The following is a 23,130-nucleotide window of genomic DNA, read 5'->3' on the forward strand; positions in this document are numbered from 1 at the left end:
GTACATGGCAGGAAAATCCTAGATCCACTGAGGTCAGAAAGAAAGCGTGTGTTGACTCAGGAGGCTGAGGGTTCACCAGGACTTTTGGTACTCTGAATGTTTCAATGCATCTGGGCAAATCCTCACCATCCCTCTGCACGATTCATCTGCTGCAGCTTGTCTGTACAATACCGTGACCTGAGAGGTGAAAGGTAGGAGAGAGACTGGATAAAAACACATACAGGAGCTTTCTACATGACGCTCTGCTAAGTATTACCTGTGAAAACACACCAAAAAGAAAAAGAAAGAATTTTGCAATTACTATCTGATAGTAATGGTAATCCAACACTACAGGAGGTCTAAAAGTGAATATATTGGTAAATATCACTGAAAATAACACTAGTAATGTTACTCAGCTTTGCAATAAGCCAGCTTGCAAAACATGCTCATCTTGCACAAATTGTCATGCAGTTTTCCAGCTATATGGAAGAGCATCTCTGGTACAGTGAGGATGTTGGTATGCAGTACATGTTATTGACATCAGGAAAGCAATCCTAGAGTGATTGGTATGTCTCCTAATACAATGCCATGTAGCTATTCAGCTCCTGGAATTCAGCTTTATGCAATTCAATCACCTCTAACAAGAAGAAATAGTAACTCATTAAGCTAAATTCTGAGAGACCAACAAATCAAAATGCTGTTTCACTGCAGCCACCATCAGCCCCACTATGGATTGCTTCTTACTGGCCCTGTTTTTCTGTCTTGGTACAGAGAAAGTATTGTTGAACACTAGGGATTAACCATGCCTGCTAATGCCACAGCATCTAACGTAACAAGATGCTTCACACTTCTATTATGCTCTCCAATCCAGAATTTTAAGCATGTTTTAATGGAAGTTATCTTCACAGCACCCTCATACAGCAAGCCAACGTTATTTCCCTGTTTAATAACTAAACTGAGAGGAGAAATCCCATGATTCACTCACATCAGAGGCACAGCTGCAAGACTAACTCTTAACTCTGTTTTGTGTATGCCTCACAAGGCCACAACAAGTGGTTTTGTTCAGCATGATATTCTCAGAAATGCTTGCGAGTGCCCCAAGGATCATTTTTAGGCTCAGTTACCCCATCAGTTCATTAAAATGGTTTGAGCTGCCTGCTGCTCCAAGAACAGCTGGCCTATCCATCAGAAGTGGACATAGAAGTGTCCTTCACCACGCTGAGGAAACACCACGCATCTTCGTATTTCTGCTTGCTTTACACTATTGAAATAAAAGACATTTTTGCTGTAGAGACAGCTGTGGCATGCTTCATCAAAAATCCTATTCAAGCCATGGCACTAAGCCGGTCAGATTCAGCTTTCATTTACAGCAGCAGCAGGCTAGAGATAGTTCATGTCACTCACGTGAATTTGCTCTCAGCCTCTGAGGAATCCAACTGAACAGGTCTGATTTTCTCTCAAACACATTACTTCAGATACATGCAATTACTGTGATGTCACCAGTGTTAACTGTGGTTTACACTTGCCTGAGATCAAAATTAGATGCAGTGCACTTACAAAGAGAGAAGTGTCTGGCAAGACATGGTAAAATACAAAGGGTCAACTCTGCTCTTGCAAATTATGGGTCTCACAAATCTCTGTTTGTTAGTGAAAAATATAATCACCATGCATTTGCAGGTGTTGAGTAGAAGATTCACCAGTTTTTCCAATTTGCCATTATTTTACTGCCACCAAATCAATTATTATCTTAGCCTCTGATGTCAAGTCTTTCTGAGCCTATTGGCTCATTTCCTAAAAGAGATAATAAATTCTTATTTATTGTTTATGCAATTTTAGCAAATCCACCAGCATCCCAGTCTATAACGGAACTGCCTTCCAAAACCAACACAGGGTTCTCATGATGACTGGGTTTTGATGTTTACAGAAAATTAGAGCTTAGATAGTAAACTGATATTAGCTACATATTCCTGCACAGCAATACAGTAATCATCTCTCATATAATTCCATCTATTTCTGGAGTGCTTAAGAGACTGAATCATGCAAAACCATCCAGTTCAGCAAGAAGAGAGGTGATAGGGGAAATGGAGGAAATTACAGAGGGTGTCTTTACTCTGAGTTGATCCCATAACTACAGGAAGCCCAGCAATCACAGGGAAACAGCAGCTAGTGACCAGCAAGACACAGGCTACCTGCAAATCCACCACGACATGAACCAACACCTCTGATCAGAGCAGAGGGAAAGGGGGTGCATTAACTCCTTCACAGGGCTGGGAGATGCCCCTGAAAGATTTTACCATGGATGAGGCAGGTACAGCAGCACTACAGCCATACCCCACAGGGTGCTAAGCCTAAGTGTGGGATGCTGCTCTGGGGAGCAGTCAGCTCCTTCCTCCATAGAAGCATTAAAGGCTGCAAGGTGTGCTCAGGGGTAAGGAGAGAGGTGCAGGGTAAAGCTGTGTCCTCTTGCAGCAGAGATGGTGACCAAGAGATACAGTTCTCACCCAGCCAGGGATGGAGATCACTGGTGTGGCTCTGACCCTAGTACCTGACACACAGCTCACCATGAAGTCCTGCAGCAGCTGGGACACATCAGGCTGTGGAGACTCACATAAAAGGGTTTCCATGTTTCTACAGGCTGAGCAAAGACCTTCCTCTCTACTGCTGGCTGATCTGAGTTGGAAATGACAAACCCAGAACACTAAGAAGCCGCAGTGATACCTGAAGCTTTATGGGTTGACAGGAGTTCCATGAAACTCAACAGGGCCAAGCCCTGATACATGAAACCCTAAATTTGGCTGTTTTTTCATGTCAAAAGGGGTTAGATTTTTTTCTCCTCAACAAATTAAAGGCTACTCACTGATGCTGTTGTTGACTTGGGGTGGGGGGAGAGGATTAAATCGGTGTGGCTTACTTAGTCTAAAGAGATAGCTGTGCTATTACTGTAATTAGCAGCTGCACTGTAGAGGAACTGATAACAGTCAGCCAACATAAACCACTGTCAGCTGAAAACTGGCCTCAGCAATCTGGTTTTTGGAGCTGGAACCCTTTACTTGTGGGAGTAAAAAAAGAACAAAGGGCATTTTGGTGGTGTCATGTCTTTTTGCTCTCTTTGCTTGGAAAAGTCACAGCCAGCATCCTAAAATATGAATTTTACCAGCCTTTAATATATGCCAGCGTTAATTGACACTTTAAAAGGAAAAACTTTTTAAAGAGCAATAATGCATGAAGGGAGATGCATGCAAAGAAATACAATCTTAAACAATACTAAAAATAAATGTAGCTTAAAAAGACCCCGTAAAAACAGCTGTTGACGTTAGAGATTCAATTAAAACATAATTAGTTATACCTTCTCCTTTGAAATGAACAAGCATATTACAGCCTTCATCTACAATGAATTGCCGTTTACATTCATACCTTGCTTTTGTCTGTAAAAATGGCAGGTTTTACAGGAAGCATTGTAAAGATAGGACAGTTCCACCTAAAATTTTATAGTCAAAGGAAACATAAAGTGAATTTTTTTAACCTACTGATACAAAGTGATATTCATTGTATTTGCAATGTTTGTAAGATACCTCACAAGTGTTCTTAAATGCACAAAATAGAAGAAAAGGTGGAGATAAATGGATAATGGATGGTGCCTGCAATAAATTCAGGTTCTGAAATAGGTCACTAAAGACTAAATCAATCTGACTCCTTAATTGTGATTTACCTGAGAGAGTAATGCACTGTAAACTGCCCACCCTGCATGGTTTTGTACAGGCAATGTGCAACCAATAGCTTTCCCTGGGGCTAATGCTTTATGGAAGCACCATTGACCTGAATTTCTATGGAAACTACACGGATGTTTTCAATTCCAGCATGGAACTGCAGCCTCAATCATAGCCATCAAACTCTGCATTAGACATTCATACAGCATTAGGCATCCCGTAGCTGCCAAAGGCCACACAATGAGACATTGTCTGACCCAAAAGTCATATAATTAGGCTGATGGGAACACCACCAGCGGATGGTGCATTGAGCATATCCTGATTTTGGATAGGCCATTCTTTGGCAGTCTGACTACCAGTTAGCTGGGAAAGAAGTGAAGCCTGCTATTAGTGACAGACAACTTTGCTGCTAAGCCAGAGTGACGATGAAAGGGACATTTGGCTTGAAAATTACCACTAGGGAAAGGAAGGGCAGCCATGTTGTCAGAGACAAACAGGTGACCCCACTTTTAATTACTTTTTATTTTCACAGAGGGGTGACCCTGCCTTCTGGAAGGCATCTCTTTAGCTAGAGTTCCAGTGGTTTGCTACACCGGCTCGGTAATGGTGCAGCATTCATTATAAAATCTAATATCAAAAGGCTTCAGAGGCAGCACTCGGCAGGATGAACACAGAGCTTGTGTCCAGGAGAAGTGTGAAATTCCTCTCATTAGCAGCGCTGCACGTTTGTGCACAGACTCTCTCCTTGAAAGGCTGACCTCCTGCGCAGCCAAGAAAGAGCTTTCCAAGAACCATGTGACCCCAAAGATCGAGGATGTCTTCTGGCAGAGTGGGGTTTTAATTCAAATTACTCATAGAAACTTACATTTTTGTGGCCTGAAATCATCTTCAACTGTGTCAAACATGAAGCAGTTTCATAATTGCATGTGACTGGCATTCTTTTTTTTAAGTAAGTGACATAAGGAGAAAGGAAGATGAATGTTTATGAAGCTTTAAACCTCCCTCCTGCACTTGCACAACAGTTGCAAATAATTCCAATAAAAATATCTTGTGACTTAAATTTCCAACAACAACAAGTGTATCGAGTTATTCAGGAATGTCATCAGTCTTAAAAAAGCGATACAGGCAGCAACTACATTCACCTTTTTGTCAACTGTGTATTCAACATTATGAAAAAATGGTTACGTTTCAAAGTACTTAATTACAGCAAGGCTCAATCTCCACTGTTCCTGCCATTTTAAAACACGTGGCCTAAGACCTGCACAGCTGTAGTCATATCATTATGCAAACAGCATCCCAGCCATGAGTAGTAAGAATAGATCTTATTATCCATATAAATTACAAACAATTTCACAACATCAATTCCCTTCCGATGGTTTGTGACGTAAGATATCACTCCTCCCATCCGCCTTCATGCAGAAAAAGCTCTCTCCAGTAACAGCCAGCAAAATGCACAGAGATTACTCGATCAGTGCTGTACGCTTCTTTATAACAAGAACATTCTAGTCTCCATTAAAAAAGGGCATCACATTTTAAGGTGTTGGTAATGTTACACCAGAGGAAGCAGGAAAATTGCTAACCCAAGTTGCCTTTCTGTATCCTCAGCAAAGGCTACCAGGGCCATATGTGTAACACTGGGAAACAGTGCAACAGGAGGAAGGGAGATTCTTACACTCACAGTATAAGATTGTTCAAATAACATGTAAAGCCAGGTATCTGGGAAAAAACCCACACCAATTTCAAATACAATGTAGTTCTGTGTTTGTTTGCTCTAGACCGATGATTCCCACATGCTGGCTACTGTGAACTGATTACTTACAAAGTATCAGTAATAATATTTTGTACTTACATCAGGACTTCAAGCTCAGGATTCTTCAATAATGTCAATTAATTAATCTTCACAATACTGCCTGTAAGTAGGTGTCATTAGTTCATTCACAGATGGAAATCCTGAAGCATATAAAAGGTAAAATTAATTAGCTGAAATGATACAATGACTCAGTAGCAGAACTGAAGATCCTGAAAAACACTCCTTTTTTTTTTTTTTTGTAACACTTAAAGGGAGGTGATTTACTTGCCCTTTGCAGTTAAATCATGGAAATAATTTCCCAATGTGTAACGGGAACTTTTGTGGCTCTGTCAAAACCACTATTTCTAGATCATGCTCTCGTTGAATTTTCCCTTTCATTAAAATAGCTTCTGTTGTTTAGTACCCCCATCAAAATATAAAGAACATCAAAAGCAAATAAAACCTGCCACTAGATCTATAATGAACTGGAGCATGCTACCATTTTCTCAGGTCTGAATTATGGCTCTTTTGTAGAGGGTAAAAGTGAATAAAACATAAAGACACGGGACAAAATAGGAGACGACAGACTATTCACCCATTCACAGCAGTCACATTTACAAGGCAATTGCCATTCATACTAATGTAGAGTGGGCCACACAATTCTACCAGGTATGAAAGGCAGAAGAGCCCTTACACATGAGAGGAAAAAGCACTTTACTGTATTTCATCTCCATCAGAAGTGGAAAACCAGTAACAAGAAACATCAAAAAAATCTCTTTTTGTTCTCCATTCATAACTAACAAGAAACTTCTCTGGGTGCAATCTTATCAAAGGCTATAAATTTCTCGAGACAGCTAATCAATCACATTTGTAGTGGTAAAGGTATAGCACACATTTAGCATGAATGCATTAACTGACTGATTTTCTTAACCAATAAGCTTCTTACCAGCTATAAGTTGCTACAAAAGATATGACAAAAAATTTCCTACAAAAAAACCTCAAACAAATAACAAACCCACATTATGGAGAAATATTATCTGTGTGCCTTAGGTAAGATTTTATATGCAAACAAACCTTATTTCCCAGAGCTTAATTTATGGGGCAAATTAGGTCCAGATCAAGGGGGGCTTCTGCTGGTTTAATGGAGCTCAAAACCCAGAAGAATGCAGCTACAGCCCCACCTGATGCTCCTTATGTAGTAGTAGGAGGATGGTAAGTGGGCTACAGCACCTCCTGTATGAAGGCAGGCTGAGAAGCTGAGAACATTGGGGCTATTCAGCCTGGAGAAGAGAAGGCTGCGTGCAGACCTCATAGCAGCCTTCCAGTATCTGAAGGGGCCTACAAGGATGCTGGGGAGGGACTCTTCATCAGGGACTGTAGTGATAGGACAAGGGGTAAAGGGTTCGAGCTTAAACAGGGGAGATTTAAGGAAGAATTTACTGTGAGAGTGGTGAGACACTGGAACAGGCTGCCCAAGGAAATTGGGGATGCCCCCCATCCTTGGAAGTGTTCAACGCCAGGTTGGACAGAGCCTTGAGTGACAAGGTCTAGTGTGAGGTGTCTCTGCTTATGGCAGGAGGTTGGAACTAGATGATCTTAAGGTCCTTTCCAATCCAAACCATTCTATGATTCTAAGGCCAAAAATTCAACATTGCATGATAGAGGCTATTTACCAGGACTGCACAAACCTTTAAAGATCAGGCTCTATGGTATTCACATTATTGTGCATATATGCAGGCATATATCTAGGGCACAGTCAGAATTGCACATGCTGTAGGTGTACAGATAACATTAAAGAATAATCCATATACCAAATGCTTAAGTGTTTTTGATACAACTGCATCACTATACAAGCACATCATGATAGAACCTAATTCACTAAAACTAAGACAGAATAAGCTTTTTACATTTTAATCAAAGTTAGAAATTAGATGAGATGTAATTAATTTACATATCCAACTGTGAAAGCTTCATTAAAATCCTTAATATCAAGTAATAAAACTACAATAAAAGTTTTTCTGGTATTACAGCGAGTTTAATGCACTGGAAAAGCAAAGACTTTATAATCCATGATTTTCTGGACAATTTTAAGCAGTCACCTGTGTACACAAGTATATATTAAATATATGGTCACATATATATATCTATATATATTTCTTCTGAGAAGAAAGCAAGAGAATGCAGCAGTTATAAGCATCTTCCCACATCACTCACCATTGGATAGAGCACTTCTTTACCTACAAACCCAGGCCCCTTGGCACTTGCGAGGTTGATTATTGTAAAAAGGTAAATCAGAAATTCACATGATCATACAGACTGAGGCAACCCTTAACTACCTTAGCTTTAAAATGGTCTTTGTTCTCTAATTAAAACATCTCTACTAGAGAGGCAACAGGTACAGGAAACACAAATAAGAAGAGGCAGGGTGAAAAATTACTTTTTGCTATTTCAAGATCAATTAAATGCAACACTCCGCAGCATGCTCTTCCAGCGGCAGAACTCCTATTCACTTCAGGGACAGTTCAACTTCCAAAATGGCAAGACAAGGAGAATGGAGGAAAAAAAAGAAGGGTGAGGGGGCTGGTAGAGAGGAGTGAGAAACATCAAACACAAAGCAATTTAATTTAACTACCTCACTGTACTAGATTTTTACTACTAAATTTAAAGTTTGCTTTTAAGTCCCATTTCAATCGATTTGCAGAAAAAAATATCTAAAGAGTAAATTTAGATTAAATTGATCATTATAATTTATTTTATTAAAATAATATAGTGGAAAGGCCTTTCTTCTGCTGAAGGGCTCTGGCTTTGATGTCTGATTGTTATGCAAATTCTGTGGAGTACGAGATATGGACAGAGGAATAATTAAGCTCAGGGCTTGGTATGTAATAATTCTTACAAATGTAAATGTATCCTTGTTGGAGATAATAATGTGTATATGCACTGGGAACCACACACGTACATTAGCAAAGGCAGGAAAATGCCTGGAAGGTGCAGGTCCTCGTGGATCCCTCTGAGCAGCGGGCTGAGCAGCAGGGCCAAGCTGGGCACATGTGATGGGGGCACCCGCACCCCTGAGCGGCTCTGGACATTGCCACAGAGCCTCTCATAGAGCAGACCCACTCACAGTTTTCAGCACCAACACAAAAACATTTGGAAAAACAAAGTGATCTTTGTTCTGGAAGATAAACATTGACCATATACATCTATATGTTTCAAAGCACTCAATTAGAAACTGAACTTTGCCCCCTTCTCAGGCTTTGAAATATTCCTGCACCAAGCACAGGCCTTTATTCTACTTCCATGCGGGCATCCCTCTCCTGCTCCCGCACACCATATGGCCCCAGACCCTGGGACAAATTCTGCGCTAATTTATGGCCTCTGCGGTCTGAGGGACTGACCTGCGGCATAAATCTGGGGCGCAGCACACATGTGTAGCCTGCACATTCTTACACACACTCATCTCTACCAGCCAAAGACAAGGGATTTAACACCACACCCACCAGGAGCAGAGCTGGGTCCAGGGCACATCATTGCAACCCAGGAAGCGATGAGACGTAACACAAAAGACTCTGCATGTGCCAGCACACCTCTGAAACCCTGCCAACAGAGGGGAACATAACAGCCCTACGTCAGAGGTGCTGCAGGTGGATGCTGCTGATCCCGCCAGCATGTCGGGCAGTAAAGGGCTGGCTCTGCCACTGTCACCAGGCAAAAGCACCACTGGACACCAAAGCAAGAGTAATCCAGACCAACCCCTTTGTGGGCAAAATAATTCCCAAAGAGGAATGAACACAGTCTTTAAGGCATTGCAGCCCATCTTCCCATCTCTAAATGACATGCACTTGAAGCATGCAAAGGGAGTGAAACAGTGCACAGAGGCTAAAAAGGCAGCCAGAGCCACAGATGAAGAGAGGATTGCCTTTGTTTCAGCCACAGTTTGGTAAAGAAAATAGCAAGTGAAGTCCTGCAAGACGAACACAGATGATGAAGTAGTCACGTTAATGAGGGGCTCAGCGCTGTGCGGGGCAATGCCCTGTCACACCGCCCTGGCCATGCCGTTTGTCGAGCTCCTGCACAAGTGCTGTTCTCCAGAGGGACATTGGCAGCTCACAGCCCTCTCTACCACCGCTGTCAACATCACGGAGACACACAGCATTGGACATTAAGGGGGGAAAAAAAACGAAGGAGAATTTTGTTTTCACTTTTTGTTCGCCCTTATTTACCTTTCGGTTTCACTAAGCTTGGGAAATATAAAGTGATCAAATTCACTTTTTTATTCATACCCATTTTCACAACTTCTCCCAGACAAGAGCACAGGATGTTTACACTGAAACAAGAAATTGATTGACGCATTTTGAGTACATTTCCTAAACACACATCATTAAGAAAATATACATGTGGACTTAAACTTCCTGATCCCTTTAAAGCAACCAATTTTGCCAAAGGTTTTTTGGTCAATATCCGTACCACTACTGTATTTAAGCACACCTTCTCTGCCACTCTCTGGATTCTCTTCCACAGCATTGGGTGGGGTTTTTTTCCCCATCATTCAGAAAGACAAGCTTCCTGAGACAAATGCAACACTCAAGTGAGGGATTTTAACTCTACAAATCAAATGATACCACAATCACAGTTCAATGAAAGAAGCAAAAATCAGATCAAATCAAACAAAGAGATCCCATCATCCCCTGCCGCATCCTCCCTCCTCCCCCTTCCCACCCAACCAGCAGCTCTGGAGTCCATAAAGGAGATCGGAGCAGAGCTGCTCTGGCACACACTGCTAAGCGCGAAGTAGGACGTATGAAATACCCTACAGTTTTGGGTTTGTTTTGTTGTTTGCACTCTCCTGCTGTGAAGTGCACCAGCACACTCACAAAACCAACATTTAAAGTGATCTGCAGCCACCTTCTGAAATCTGCTCTGACATGCTCTATCCAGCAAGTTCATTCAAACACGTTGAGTACAATCAGCAACAAAAATATTGCAGGGTTTGCCTGGTGGGTTCGTAGACTCGTCAGTCAGAAAGCTAACGAGCTTTCTGTACTTCCTTCGCCCCAGTACCACTGCAGGCACCATCAAAAGCAAACAAACTTTACATGGCAATAAATTTTGTATTCAAATAAGCTTGTCAACACCAATTACCTGAACCACAACCGCCAAATACCAAGCAGCACTTGTAAGCACTCAGGAAGGCAGCTAAAGCCCTGGCTCCACTGTAGAACTAAACACCAGGTCTGGGCAGTGTTGGGAGGTCCCCAGGCATAAGCTCTCCAGAGCACAGCCACCAGCAGAGCCACCCCTGCTACAGCAGCTTGTACACCCCAAAGCTGCCAGCTCTGCTTCTTACATGGGCTTTACTTGCTAGAAGTAACAATTGACACACCACCAAGTATTTTTCATGACTAAAAATTCTGAAAAGAAAAAAAAAATAATCATATTTTCAGATGTGGAATAACCTCAGCAATATACCACACATTACAAAAAACCCAAGTCATCTTTTTCCCTTAAAAACATGTTCTAAGGTATGATTGCTGAATCGCTGGCAGGATTCTTCTGGAAGCCTTCACAGGCTAAAGAGTTCCAGCAACATTAACATGACAGAGTTTGAACTCCCAACATGTTTCAGTGCTACAAGCAGGGAACAAAATATTCCAGAAGAAACTCTCAGCACACCACATCAAATCACTACACAGAGCACTTCTTTTTTTTTTTTCTGTAATATTTTATTTTATTTATATAGAAATACTTAAAAAAACATGAAGTAGCACCATTACTTAAGTTTTACTTTTATTATGTAGAACTTTAAATGTCAGAAAAATAAAACTCTTGATACAATTTCAAATCTTGTCTCAGCAAATATAATATTAGTATTTGACCATGAGGTTAAAGGCCCTTTATCATAAAATAAAATATACTTTGTTTTTAAACTTTGCTCAGTAAAGTACATTTAAGCTCAAGTAACGTCACCTACATATACATAAACAAGTGGTAAACAAATGTATTAAAATAGAAATACTAAAACTATAGTGGTGCAACAGAATTTTTGTAATTTCCACTGAATTCTATTTATACAAATGTTAGAAAGCTTCAACAGTTCCTTTTGACATATGTTTATACATTTCCATTTTTGTAATAATATAGAATAAAATATGCTTTATATCACTGAATAGAAAATATGCTGGGTGAAGCAGATCTAAAAGATTTTTTTTTTCTGAACCTATAAAATCTCCATCCCAACAGAATACTGTTCAAAGCATTACACATTTTATGGTTTGTAATTCCGTTCACAATTGTGTGATATTAAAATAATACAGTGTTCTTTGCCATAAGGCCATACTAAAATAAAAAAGATTTAACCCAGCTACAAAAAGTTCACTGAACTTAAATTAAAATACTTGTAAACATCTTTGCAATATGAAATATAATTTTTCAAGTCAAAAAAGAATAAAATACTTCAATCTGTATTAATGCAATTTATCTTTAAAACCTTTAAACGTTTTTAATATATATAAGAGATATGTTACAGTTTGTGGCTTTCTTTTTTTTTTTTTCTTTTTTAAACTTTGATAAAGCTGCAGTATCATGGTTTTTTCACAGGAACTTCTTGCCCTTTCAAGAACATTCAGAAAAGTATCCACCCATAGATTTAATTATTTCATAATAAGCATCCTAGGAACTACCAGCACGGTTTACTAACAGTCCACACACCATTGTCATCATCATAAGCATCTTCTACTTTCAGTACTTTTTTTTTCTATGTTTTTTTCTTTTGTTTGTTTATAAAAAAGGGGGAGTTTTGGAAGCTTCGTATTAAAGTACAGTGTAAAAACTAGCCTAGCACTAGAATGGAGTCGCCCGTTATTATTTATAGCATGCACCCGCTGTCACCACCACCACCCCCCGCCCTCCCTCGGCCGCGCCTCGCTCGCAGCCCGCACCCCCCTCGCGGGCCCCGGTGCGACCGGGTCAGCCCGGCCCTGCTCTGCCCTTCCCGGCCCTCAGGAGAAGATGCGGATGGCCTGGGTGACGGCGCTGTGGCAGACGGGGCACTGCGGCTCCGTCTTCTCGCAGATGCGGTTGGCGCACTCCATGCAGAAGAGGTTGTGGCCGCAGGGCACCAGCGCCGCGATGACCTCGCTCTCGAAGCACACCGAGCAGTCGCGGCTGCCCTTCCGCCGCACGCCGGACGACGAGCAGGAGGAGCTGGACGAGGAGCTGGAGGAGGAGGAGGAGGAGGCGGACGAGTCGGAGGGCAGCCCCGGCAGGTGCGCGCCCAGCCCGTTGCCGTACAGCGGGTAGGAGCCAGCCAGCAGCCGCCCGCCGGGGTCGCTGCGCACCCGCCGCGCCAGCGGGTGCTCGGGCCCCGCCGCGCCGCCGTGCAGGGGCGGGGAGAGCCGCGCCGGGGGCGGGGCGCCGCCGCCGCGCCGGGGGCCGCTCACCAGCAGCGCCAGGTTGGCATTGGCGGGCGCCGCGCCCGGGAAGGCGGTGGCGGGCGAGGGCGCGGGCGAGGGGGGCGCGGCGGGGCCGCGCTCGAACTGCGGCCAGAGGAGCGCGGCCCCCGGCGGCGGGGCGGGCGCCAGGTCGAAGCCGGGCGGCGAGTCGAACGGCAGCTCGGAGCAGCAGTCCGGGGAGGAGAGAACGTCGCCGCCGCCGCCGCCGTACACGTAGCCGTTGGCGCTGCCGCTGTTGTTGTTGTTGTTGCCGTTGTGGGTGAAGCTCAGCGCCGGGCTCGGGGGGCTGTAGTCGGCCAGGCGGGCGCCGCCGCCCCCCCCCGAGCCGCCGCCGAAGTAGGAGTCGGTGGAGGCGCTGCCCAGCGAGCTGGAGCTGTCGTTGCGGTAGTTGCAGAAGGGCTTGCGGCCCGGGGTGGGAGTGATGCTGGGCGGCGTGGGCTTGCTCCAGAGGCTGCCCGTGCCATTCAGCTCGAAGCCCACATCCGTGCCGTTGGCGTGGAAGTCGTTCTCGTCCGTCAGCTCGATGATGCCGCCGGTGCGCATAGCGATGTGCGCCTCGATCTCCTCCCGGGCCCGGTCCACATTCTCGGGCATGCCTGTCACCTCAAAGACTGGCTCCTTGTCCCGGCTCGGGGTCACAATGTAGGTGTGCGTCTGCTGCTGGATGCGCTTGATGGTGGCCCCCTTGGGCCCCACAACCAAGCCCACCACGCGATAAGGCACCCGCACCTGGATGGTGGTTTGGCCGGGCAGGTTCGGGGGGCCGGGGACAGTGCCGTTCAGGGCTGTATTCTTGTTCCGTGATGCTCGGATCATGGAGAAGTGCTCGGCCGCTGAGATGATCTCCCTGCGGGCCATGGCCACATCTTCCTTTCTGCCCGTCACAACAAAGAGCGGCTCCTCCCCGCGAACCGGGGTCTTGATGTAGGTGTTGGTCTTTGCCCGCAGAGCTTTGATTTTACAACCTGGGAACAGAGATGCGGGAGATGGAGGGCGAAGGGGAGGGGGAGGAAGGGGAGGTGGTGGGGGAGAAGCGGTTACAACCCATTATTTGGGTGCAGCTAAGGAGGGGAGAAAAAACACACCCACCCGAAACACATTGCCCCCTACCCCAGGTGATCGCTGGCATCTCGTCCAGTCATCCCAGTCACAGTGTAAAGTAATGTCAGCCCACAGCCCTGGCACACGCCCAAAGGCATCGCAAGTGGCCACCGATACATCTGCCATGCAAACTGCCCCAAAACTACCAACGTGCATTTCACAGGAATGGCAACAAAAAAGGAGCGTGCAGAAAAACTGCACGACCAGAAAAAAATAAAATAAAATAAAATGCAAGCAGCCCTAACAAACCAGCACACCCGCCAGTCCACATTCCTGCTCAGCACTTTCCTCTCGGAAAAATAAAATCAGTTCTTAGGAAGGTGAGGAGCAGCGGCTGTACGGAATGAGCCACATTCCCCACTGCGGATGCTTTATTCCAATCCCATTGTTCCACTTCCCCACTCCATTTCTCTTCCTTAAAAATAATCCACGATTTCTAAGTTTGGGGGGAGGAAGCATCGAGGCTCCCATTTTCCTCCCGTTTCCTCTTGCAAATCTTAACTTTTGCAGCCGGAGGAAAGGAGCGATTTTTATTATTATCGCGGTTGTTCTTTTTTTTTCCCTTTTTCCTTTCCCCTCCCGGCAGCTGAAAGTGCATCCCGAAACTGATGCATAACGCTCCTCGGGAACATCACTGCTGCACTTTCTTTGTCTGGAGAAGCCGGCGCTGGCCACCACAGGACGACTGCAGCTCGCCCGGGCACGGCCAGTGCGACAGCTGAGCCGCTCGCCCGGCAGCGCGGCGGGGAGCCCCGCTGGCCCGCACCCCCGAGAGGCATGCAGTCCGTCCGTCCGTCCGTCACCCACCTTGTCTCCCCACTATCTCCGCGACATGCTCCGAGCTGGGCACCGGGACGCACTCGGTCATGTTCACGCTCTTTTTCCGAGGCTCGCTGTCGTAAATGGAGCCCGTCTCGTCGTTGTCCAGCCCCAGCAGGGAGAGCTGATCCAGGGCGATCTGGAGGGCTCTTTGGTCATCCAGGGTCTCTCCCCCGCCACCGCCACCACCGCCGCCGCCGCCGCCGCTCCCGTTCCTCTCCATGTCTGCGAAAAGCGAGCTGGGCATAGTCCCTGCGAGCGCTGCACCCTCCTCCTGCGCTCGGCTCAGTAGTAAAAGATCAGACACAAAGGAAAACCCAAGGCAGATGGCCAGCAGGAGAGAAGGGAAGGGAGGGTGGGCGACTGCTGGAGACCGGGGAGTTGTTGCCTTTTGCTTGTATATTTTGTATCTTTTTTTTTGCCTTTTTTTTTTCCCTCCGCTCAGTGCAATCCGGTTTATAAGATGTTCTCAGGACCCCCCCCACGGCTCCCCCCCCGGAGGTTTTTTTTTTTTGGGTTGGTTTTTTTTTTTTTTTTTTTTTTTTTTTTTTGTCGGCTGGGGGTGGGGTGGGGGGTTGGGAAGAGGATAGCGAGAGGAGCTCCGATGGCTTCCCCCCCTCGAGTTCCTCGCCGGCCACAATGCCAAGCGACGGCAGCGTTTCTTTAAGGAGCCCCTCCCAGGCTCCACTCCACTCACTCAGCGTTTTTTTTCCCTCCTCTCCCCTCCTCTGTCTGAGGCGCTGCTGCAGCCAGACGGCTCCGGAGAGGCGGGCGGAGGGCGGAGGGACGGGGAGAGCGGGGGGGGCCCGCAGCGCACCCGCGATCGCTGACAGCCCCGCGCCGCCGCCATTGGCCGGGCGCGGCGCGGAGGGGCCGGCGCTGACCCCCCTCCCTCCCCGCGCCCCGGCCCGGCTCCGCTCTTTGTTGTCGGGTGCCGAAACAATACCGGGCCCCGCCGCCCGGTTGCGATTCCCCGGTCTCTCCGTGCTGCCCGTCTTCTCGCCGGCCGTGTATTGCTTCCCCCGCCCGCTCCCGGCACAGCCCCGGCGGTGGTGGGGGTGTTGGGCTCTTTCGGGTGGTTATTTTTTGTTTGGCAGGGGGGCGTGTGCCGAGATGGGCGGACACCGCGGTCCTTTGTGTGCCGCCTGCCTCGGGACGAGCGCGCTGCCGGCACCGGAGCCCTCCGCACTCCCATACGGAGGCCGGCACCGGGCGGGCTGCGCGCCCCGGAGGGTCCCTCACGGACCCCGCGGGTCGGCGGCTGCACCGGGCGCGCAGACCCCCCTCGGCGGCTCCCTCGCGCGGGCCCGCCCGCCGCCTGCGCGCGCCCTGCGCCTGCGCGCCCCTCCCCCGCCCCGCGCACTGCGCGCGCGCGGCCGGCGCTGACAGGACCCGAGGGGCCCGGCCCCGGCTCCCTCAGCTTGCGCGGCCCCGGGGACCCTGCCCTGGGCTTCCCCCCGCGGCGGGACAACGGGAGCCGCACCCCGCGGGGAGCGGGAGGGGGCACACAACGGGAGCCGCGGTGCCCTGAGAAGCGGGAGGGCAGCGGCCGCGCCTCCTGCTCCTCCCTGGGGGTCCGGCAGCAGCGAGGCCCCGGCGGCAGCACCTGGAGCCGGAGCCCGGAGGTGCCGCCGCGATTCAGGTTGCCCTGCGTGAGGATCGGGCGGGGTGACCCGGTCGGTTACAGGCTGTGGCATGAGTGGCAAATCCTGCGCTCCCCGGCTTCCCTCACCGAGCAGCATCAACGCTTCAGGGTCCGAAGGGAGAGGGCTCATCACGCCTAACTGCTCTAGCAAATCCTTACATCCATCTTGTTAAACCTCTAGAAAATAAATCACCCTTGCCCCTTCCTTGGACCTTGCGTGACCAAACCGCTTTCAGCTCTCTGCCACCACAGGACCCTTCAACCAGTAAAACCAGTTTTTCATCAAGTACCTTGTCACGAAAACCTTCCTTTAGTCTGGTGACAAGACATGAAAGTGTCTTCACCGTTCTCATAAAAACGCCACCATCACGTTTTACTTCTCCAGCTTTTGTACATGTCTCTATGAGCACCCACACTTAGTCCTTGCCAGCTGTGAGGTACAAAAGATTTAACTTCTTACTTCAGAAATCAAATACTCAGTAATTGTTTTCCAGGATCAAGTTTGAAGGGCACAGACGTTTACAAGTGCCCACAGATCTGTTTAGCCAGCTGCCTGTACAAACAAGTGTAACAAGTCACAGGTAATTGTTTACACACAGTGTTTATTGCAAATTACTGGCACTTCCTCAGGATGTTTGCATGTTTTATAACAAAGCTCCAGTGGATTGTTTGCTAGCAGGGGTATACACTGGTGATGTGCTTTCCCAAGTGCTTGGCTTGTCCCATCAGCCAAGGAAGTTCAGTGGTTTAATATTTAAAAGATTACTTATTTTACACATTTACAGTCCACTTCCATAGGGAGTAAACGAGAGATTACTTCTGAGCACTCAAGAAACTAGAAGGCTCTTAACTATTTTCAACATTGAACGTTTTTTTTAAACAGAGAAAAAGCAGATGGACAGAGCCTTTGACAGCAATAAAATTAATGCTCTTTATTATTAAATAAAATGCAAATGAAAAGTCTGCTGCTTTGCAGCCTTTTTAACTCAAGGACTCTAAAATCTGTGAGACAGAAAATAACTGTACCCATTTACCAGACGGGGCAGGACAGGACAGAGATGAGGGAGAGACACGTTAGTGTAGAGGATTGCTGTTGGTGAAGTCCAACAGCAAAGGCCATCAATACTGAAATGCAAAGATACAAGGAGAGTGGTTGGGTTGTGCTTGGATTTTCCCTGTTCTTTGTTTTGTTTATTCTCCTGATTTATGTTATAGCCTTTTTTCTCCCTCCCCGCCTCATCTGCTTAAACTCTGATTGTGCTTCTGCCCAAGATCACTGTACTGAACACTCAGGTACTGACTAAGGGGAAACAGGAAACCAAGTTATCTTTAGGTTTATGTTCCTAGATAGGAAAAAAAATTCTCAAAACAAGATTCCATGCAGATCTAGCTTTATTTTTCTAATGTTAAGCCAGAAGGTCAAATTGAAAATGTTTAAAATGCATTTCAGAATAAGCATGACACTTGCCAGGAGCAGGGGGAGAAGGAGATGCATTTCTGGGAGACTAAGTGGGCACTGGTGTCAAGTCTCCCATGAATCCTGTGGAATGATCCAACATCTTGAGGGCTATTGCTTTTTTACTATTTTAGAAAACATTTAAGAGCAAACTGCAGGGAATAATAATAATAACAATAAAAAAAGTTATACTGGTGTGCCTTAAAACATGCACGCACCAACAGTGCAGCCCCCCTGGGAACACAGAATCTATGCAATAGCGTGCTCATATAGCAATGAGCAGTTATACAAGATTCATATGGATCTGCTTACTCCACAGAAGTATTTCTCCAGAATAACTTAATCAGATCTAAATTAAAGCATTATCTATCGACATAATGCCTTTCATTCCATAAAACCTTGAAACATATGCAGCATTATAGTAAACTCCCTCTCTGGGGGAGAGAGCAAACATCTACCTACCAATTTACAGCAGCTTAACAAAAGCAGGAAGGGAGGATGTATTACAGGCAATACAGGACTCGTTGCAGGAGGAGTGTAATTCTCAGTCCTTTTAGGTTCTCTCTGTTATCATTTCCCATTTGTGACAGAGGTAATAAAACTTCCTTCCTCCAACCTTTATTTAATTAAAGTGTAAGGTCTTTGGGGCAGTGAGCTTACTGTGTGTACATATACCGCACCTAGCATGAAGAGGTCATGAATTAATCTGAGGCCTTTAAATACTACTCTAAATACAAAGCAGTAGCAATAATACGAATAGGATATAATTTTCACTTAGAACAGATGAGACCTCTGTTTTCAGTGTATCATCACAAGGAATAAATTACATGCATCTTGGGGAATAACTAAATTAAGGGTCAAGGAAAAGGATTTCATACCAGAGACTTGCAATTTCACTCTCTCCCAGTTGTTTACCCTTAAGGATACAGTTGCCTACTAAAATGCTTATTTGCTATAATCTTACAAAAATAATGTCCCAAATCCCACAGGCCAGAGCATCAATAGGCATAGGAGTGTAGTTTATTCTGAGACAGTGCATGTGATTACTGGGATAACATACCCAAATTAACCTTTTGCATGTGCAATAAACTGCAATTAGCAATCTGCAGACAAATGACAAGTTCCTTCGTTTCCAGCAATACATAGCAATAGACAACCCAGATTTCCCATTGAATCCCATATTAACCTACATTCAGTGGCAGCGAAATCTCAGCGCACCGTGTCAGAATTTATCATCTCTCAATGATGTTGGCTCCACCTCTTGACAGTTTGAGACAAGATGTTTATAAACAACAACTCATCCAGAAGCTGAACAACTGCAGCTGAAAATGTTTATTATTTTTCCGCCAGTTGTTCCAACCACTTTGGATGCTTTCTACTAAGGGATGGGCAGAGATCTCAAACCAGTATGGTTGTGTTAATAAATGACAAGAAATAAAATGGAGATGGAGTGGTGAGTGGCTTTGTGATACCTCCCTGAGATGGAAGGAGGCTCAGGGGTAGGGAAGCTGCAGAAGCGCCTCTTTCCCTTGTGGTAAGGAATGTCACATCAAAAAATACAAAAGGGGAGGTGCTGTTGATTATTTCCCCCACACGAGCTTCCATCCCCCTAAGTCTACACCTCTCCCTGTTACAGAATTCATTTGCAAAATATTTTTTTTTTAAACAAAGATCTTCTGGGACAACTTGTGAAAAGCAATTTTGCCATAAACCAGAAAAAGTCTCAGGCTTGTAACAGTCACAATCAGTCTCTGAAAACATTGACTTAGTGCTGTAAACCTACACGTCTCGCTAATGGGTTTACTAAACTAAAATGCTTGTTTGCAGTATATTAAAACAAAAAAGATTTTTGTAATAGGCATCACACACTGTACTTTCTTCATATGCATTTGCTGTTGGTTTGACATGAGTGATTAGCATGTGCATGTGTGTAGGGGATGAACTGCCTGACAAGAATGCAGTTTTGTTTAACATGACTGATGGAAGGCAATTCAAAAAGCATAAAGATGCCTTTACCATAAATCAGAACTAACCAGCCAGATCACCTGCCCACTTCAAACTCTCCACCTGGATTGTGAGTGGCTTCCTTCACTTATTGTTCTATTCTGCCAATCGCTTACAAACAAGGGTTATCACACTGCATATCCGAATTAAGTGGTGTTTAACAACGGTGCTGACCAGAGTTTGAAGATGGAAATCATTTCTGCCTTTCCTCTGCTCTCTCGTTATGTGTTTGGAGTTCAGCCTTCCAGGCTGCCCCTGCATGCAGTGCTCTCAGTGGAGTGCTCCTCTGCATGCGGCTGTGGGATTGGAGCTCTTTGTTACCACGGCCCTTGGGCCAGTATTCAGTTCGTGATGCAGCACTGGTGTCTCAAGGCTGCAAAGCACCTGTCTCACTGTGGGCACTGTCTATTAAACAGTGGCTAGATTAAAAAAAAAGAAGAAAAGATTTATATTTATATGTTTAGACAGAGCTGGATAACTCGTAGAGGTAGCTCATAACCTTGAGCCTTTTTTCATCAGTTTTAATCTCTGAACTAGCAAATTATAATTAAATTTTAATTTAATTTTAATCTCTGAAATAGTTAATTATAATTATGGTCATAAAACATGTACAACCTTCAGCTTCCTCTCTCCTCCATCCCTCCCCCCCTACTCAGTGCTGCTACAAGAAGAAAAATAATTGTCCCTTTAATGCTAATTGTTTATAAATGCCTCTGTACAAAGACTATGTTTATATACTACGCCTAGGCAAAATCTAGGCACAAACGCAGTACTCATAATAAATGAGTGAACAATATATCCCAGCCTATATCCCAGTGCTCTCCAAAAAAGGAATATCTAATTCCTGCCACAGAACTGCCTTATAGGTTGAAGTTCAGCTTATAAATACACATGGGAAAAGATTAGATTTTAATTGATAAGTATTAATCATCATCCATTTCTGTCTCTGCAGGAAGCACAATGTTCAAACATCTAGTTAATATACTGTATAATGGATAACCTTGAGGCAGAAGCTCTTGCATCTGTCTCTATCTAAGAAAAAATGCCAACATCAGCCTTTGTTGTAGCAAAATACCCTGACATCTGAATGGAGTTGCTGCTGCTCAAAAATCGACTGTCTCCAGTGCAATCCTTCCTAACCTGGGTGCAGTGCCTAACCTAGGGATGAGGCCAAATTAAAATCTTTATCTGCACACATCTGTACTTGGGAATGTTTGAAGTCTGGTCTGGATCAGAACACTGTGTTTGTGGTGCATCTCTGCTCTGAACAAACACATTGCTCATGTGATGTTCTCACTGCAACCACAAAGCATTAGCACTCACAAGAGCATCATTGAAGATACTCAGGCTGTTCATTGAGAACAAAGCCATTAATGATTAATACTATGGTAGGAGAAAATGTAGCAGTATTTTTTGGCAGCTGAGATGTGGCAATGTTTGTCCTACATGCAAAAGACTCACACATACCTTTAGTTCTTCTTGTATAAGGTGGTTCTTACTAACTCTGTGGGAAGAAGAATCAAACAAATCCCCTAAATTAAAGGCAAGTGAAGGAGATTTTCACATCTAAAACTGGATATATACAATACATCTCTCTCTGAGTAACCCAGCAGATGCAGAGATGCATTTATGTATCACAGACATTACTGTCCCAGCAGATGCTGCAAAGTTGTCACTGACACAGACGCTTACTGTCCCCACAGATCTGTATTTTGGGAGAGAATTTTCGTACCACAGACACTACTGTCCCTACAGAACCACATCTGCTGGCAGAGTTATTGTTTCACATACTCTTCTGCCTCCAGCAGATGTGAGAGACTGCCAGAACGACAGGCATTTCTGTCACAGCAAATCTCCATCTACAGGGAATTAAATTGCAGCTCAAACTACTGTTCTTCCTGAGCCCTTAGTGTGGACAATACTGACAGCGAGGAAGCAACATAAATAAATGAAAATACGATGCTGGGCACCTAGAACATCACCATTACCTCTGCCTAAATACAGCATTCAGCAGCGCTGTATTTGAGGACGTGACAAGAGAAGAAAAAGGGTTACTTGTGCCCTTCTCCCATCCTGCCTCTCACAAATATTCATTCTGAGAAACATTCGAAGGAAAAAGTGTCTGATGTGACTGTCATGTAATAGATCCAAGAAAGCACAAGTCATTCATGACTACCAAGTTGACAACCTTAATGCCCTGTTACAGGGTCCAGGCGTGTGTCCTAGGTGATTTTCAGCTTGCTTTTGAACAGATGCCTGTTCTCATTTTGCATGAAAAGTTTCAGTTTTTCCAGTTTAATACCAGGAGATTTGATCCCCAGTTCTAGAGGCCCGAGACCAGAAATAAAGGGGAGGGGCCTTCATCTTTTGAGACTCAATATCAACTCCTCTCAGACTTGGGGTTCAACAGCAGCAGCAGTCACTGGTAGTTTTGCTCCTGTGCAGCTGCACTTCAAGCAGCACCTTTCCAAACATGAGGAAGAAAATCTTGGGCCTATGCTAAGACATGACTATGGCTAGACTTCCCTCTGGAGTGAACTCGGCCTAAGCCCATACCAGAGCATGTACTTACATATAAATAATATGTATGGTATGTGAGCCTGGACTTGAGAGCTGTCTTGGGCTTTTGTTTGCCTGACTGAGTAGATGTATCCTTTATGATTTGGTACCGGAGAGAGAAAACCTCCCCTGGTAATTCTGCAGTAACGTAAACCCTACTTGAAGAAACACCATCTAACTTTGGAATTCCCCTTTGGGGAGTCTGGGCATTTATCGTTATCTGAAGCATCAAGAGCTGTCCATTGGCAAAGGCAGGACACACAAATTCCCAGAGCAATAATCTGATACAGCACAACAAAACCTATATCCTTGGAGCAGATTGTGGGAAAGCATCAAGATTTTGGTTGCTCTGCCAAAGCAAACACGATGTTTCAAGCCCCATCATCTGCTCTGCAGTTCACACCCTTCCAGTGCTATCTTTTTCAGATGCCATGCCACACTGGTTAGTGGCAATGGTGTTGTCATGTGTGACTCATTCCATTTTACTGGAAATTAGAAAACCACATGCTGCACTGAAGAACTGCTTATTTATGTAGTCATACCATTCCAGAGAGCACTCCTCCTGCCATTATTTGTATACAGATTCTTTCATCCAGAATTTTGGAAATTCAGCTCTTTAG

At 45.2% G+C, this 23,130-nt stretch overlaps 1 protein-coding gene across 1 annotated transcript; it reads right to left on the reverse strand.

The window, feature by feature from the left end:
• Window positions 1–11,245: 11,245 nt before the first annotated feature.
• MEX3B (mex-3 RNA binding family member B) lies at window positions 11,246–21,928 on the reverse strand. The gene is made up of 2 exons (XM_030498313.1): window positions 14,835–21,928; window positions 11,246–13,891 (listed from the first exon to the last, which is right to left on the reverse strand). The coding sequence occupies exons 1-2, from the start codon at window positions 15,091–15,093 to the stop codon at window positions 12,474–12,476; spliced, it is 1,677 nt and encodes a 558-aa protein (XP_030354173.1). The 5' UTR covers window positions 15,094–21,928; the 3' UTR covers window positions 11,246–12,473.
• Window positions 21,929–23,130: the final 1,202 nt, after the last annotated feature.

This window comes from Strigops habroptila, chromosome 9 (genome assembly GCF_004027225.2).
Source record: "Strigops habroptila isolate Jane chromosome 9, bStrHab1.2.pri, whole genome shotgun sequence".
In the NCBI taxonomy this organism is placed as follows: domain Eukaryota; kingdom Metazoa; phylum Chordata; class Aves; order Psittaciformes; family Psittacidae; genus Strigops; species Strigops habroptila.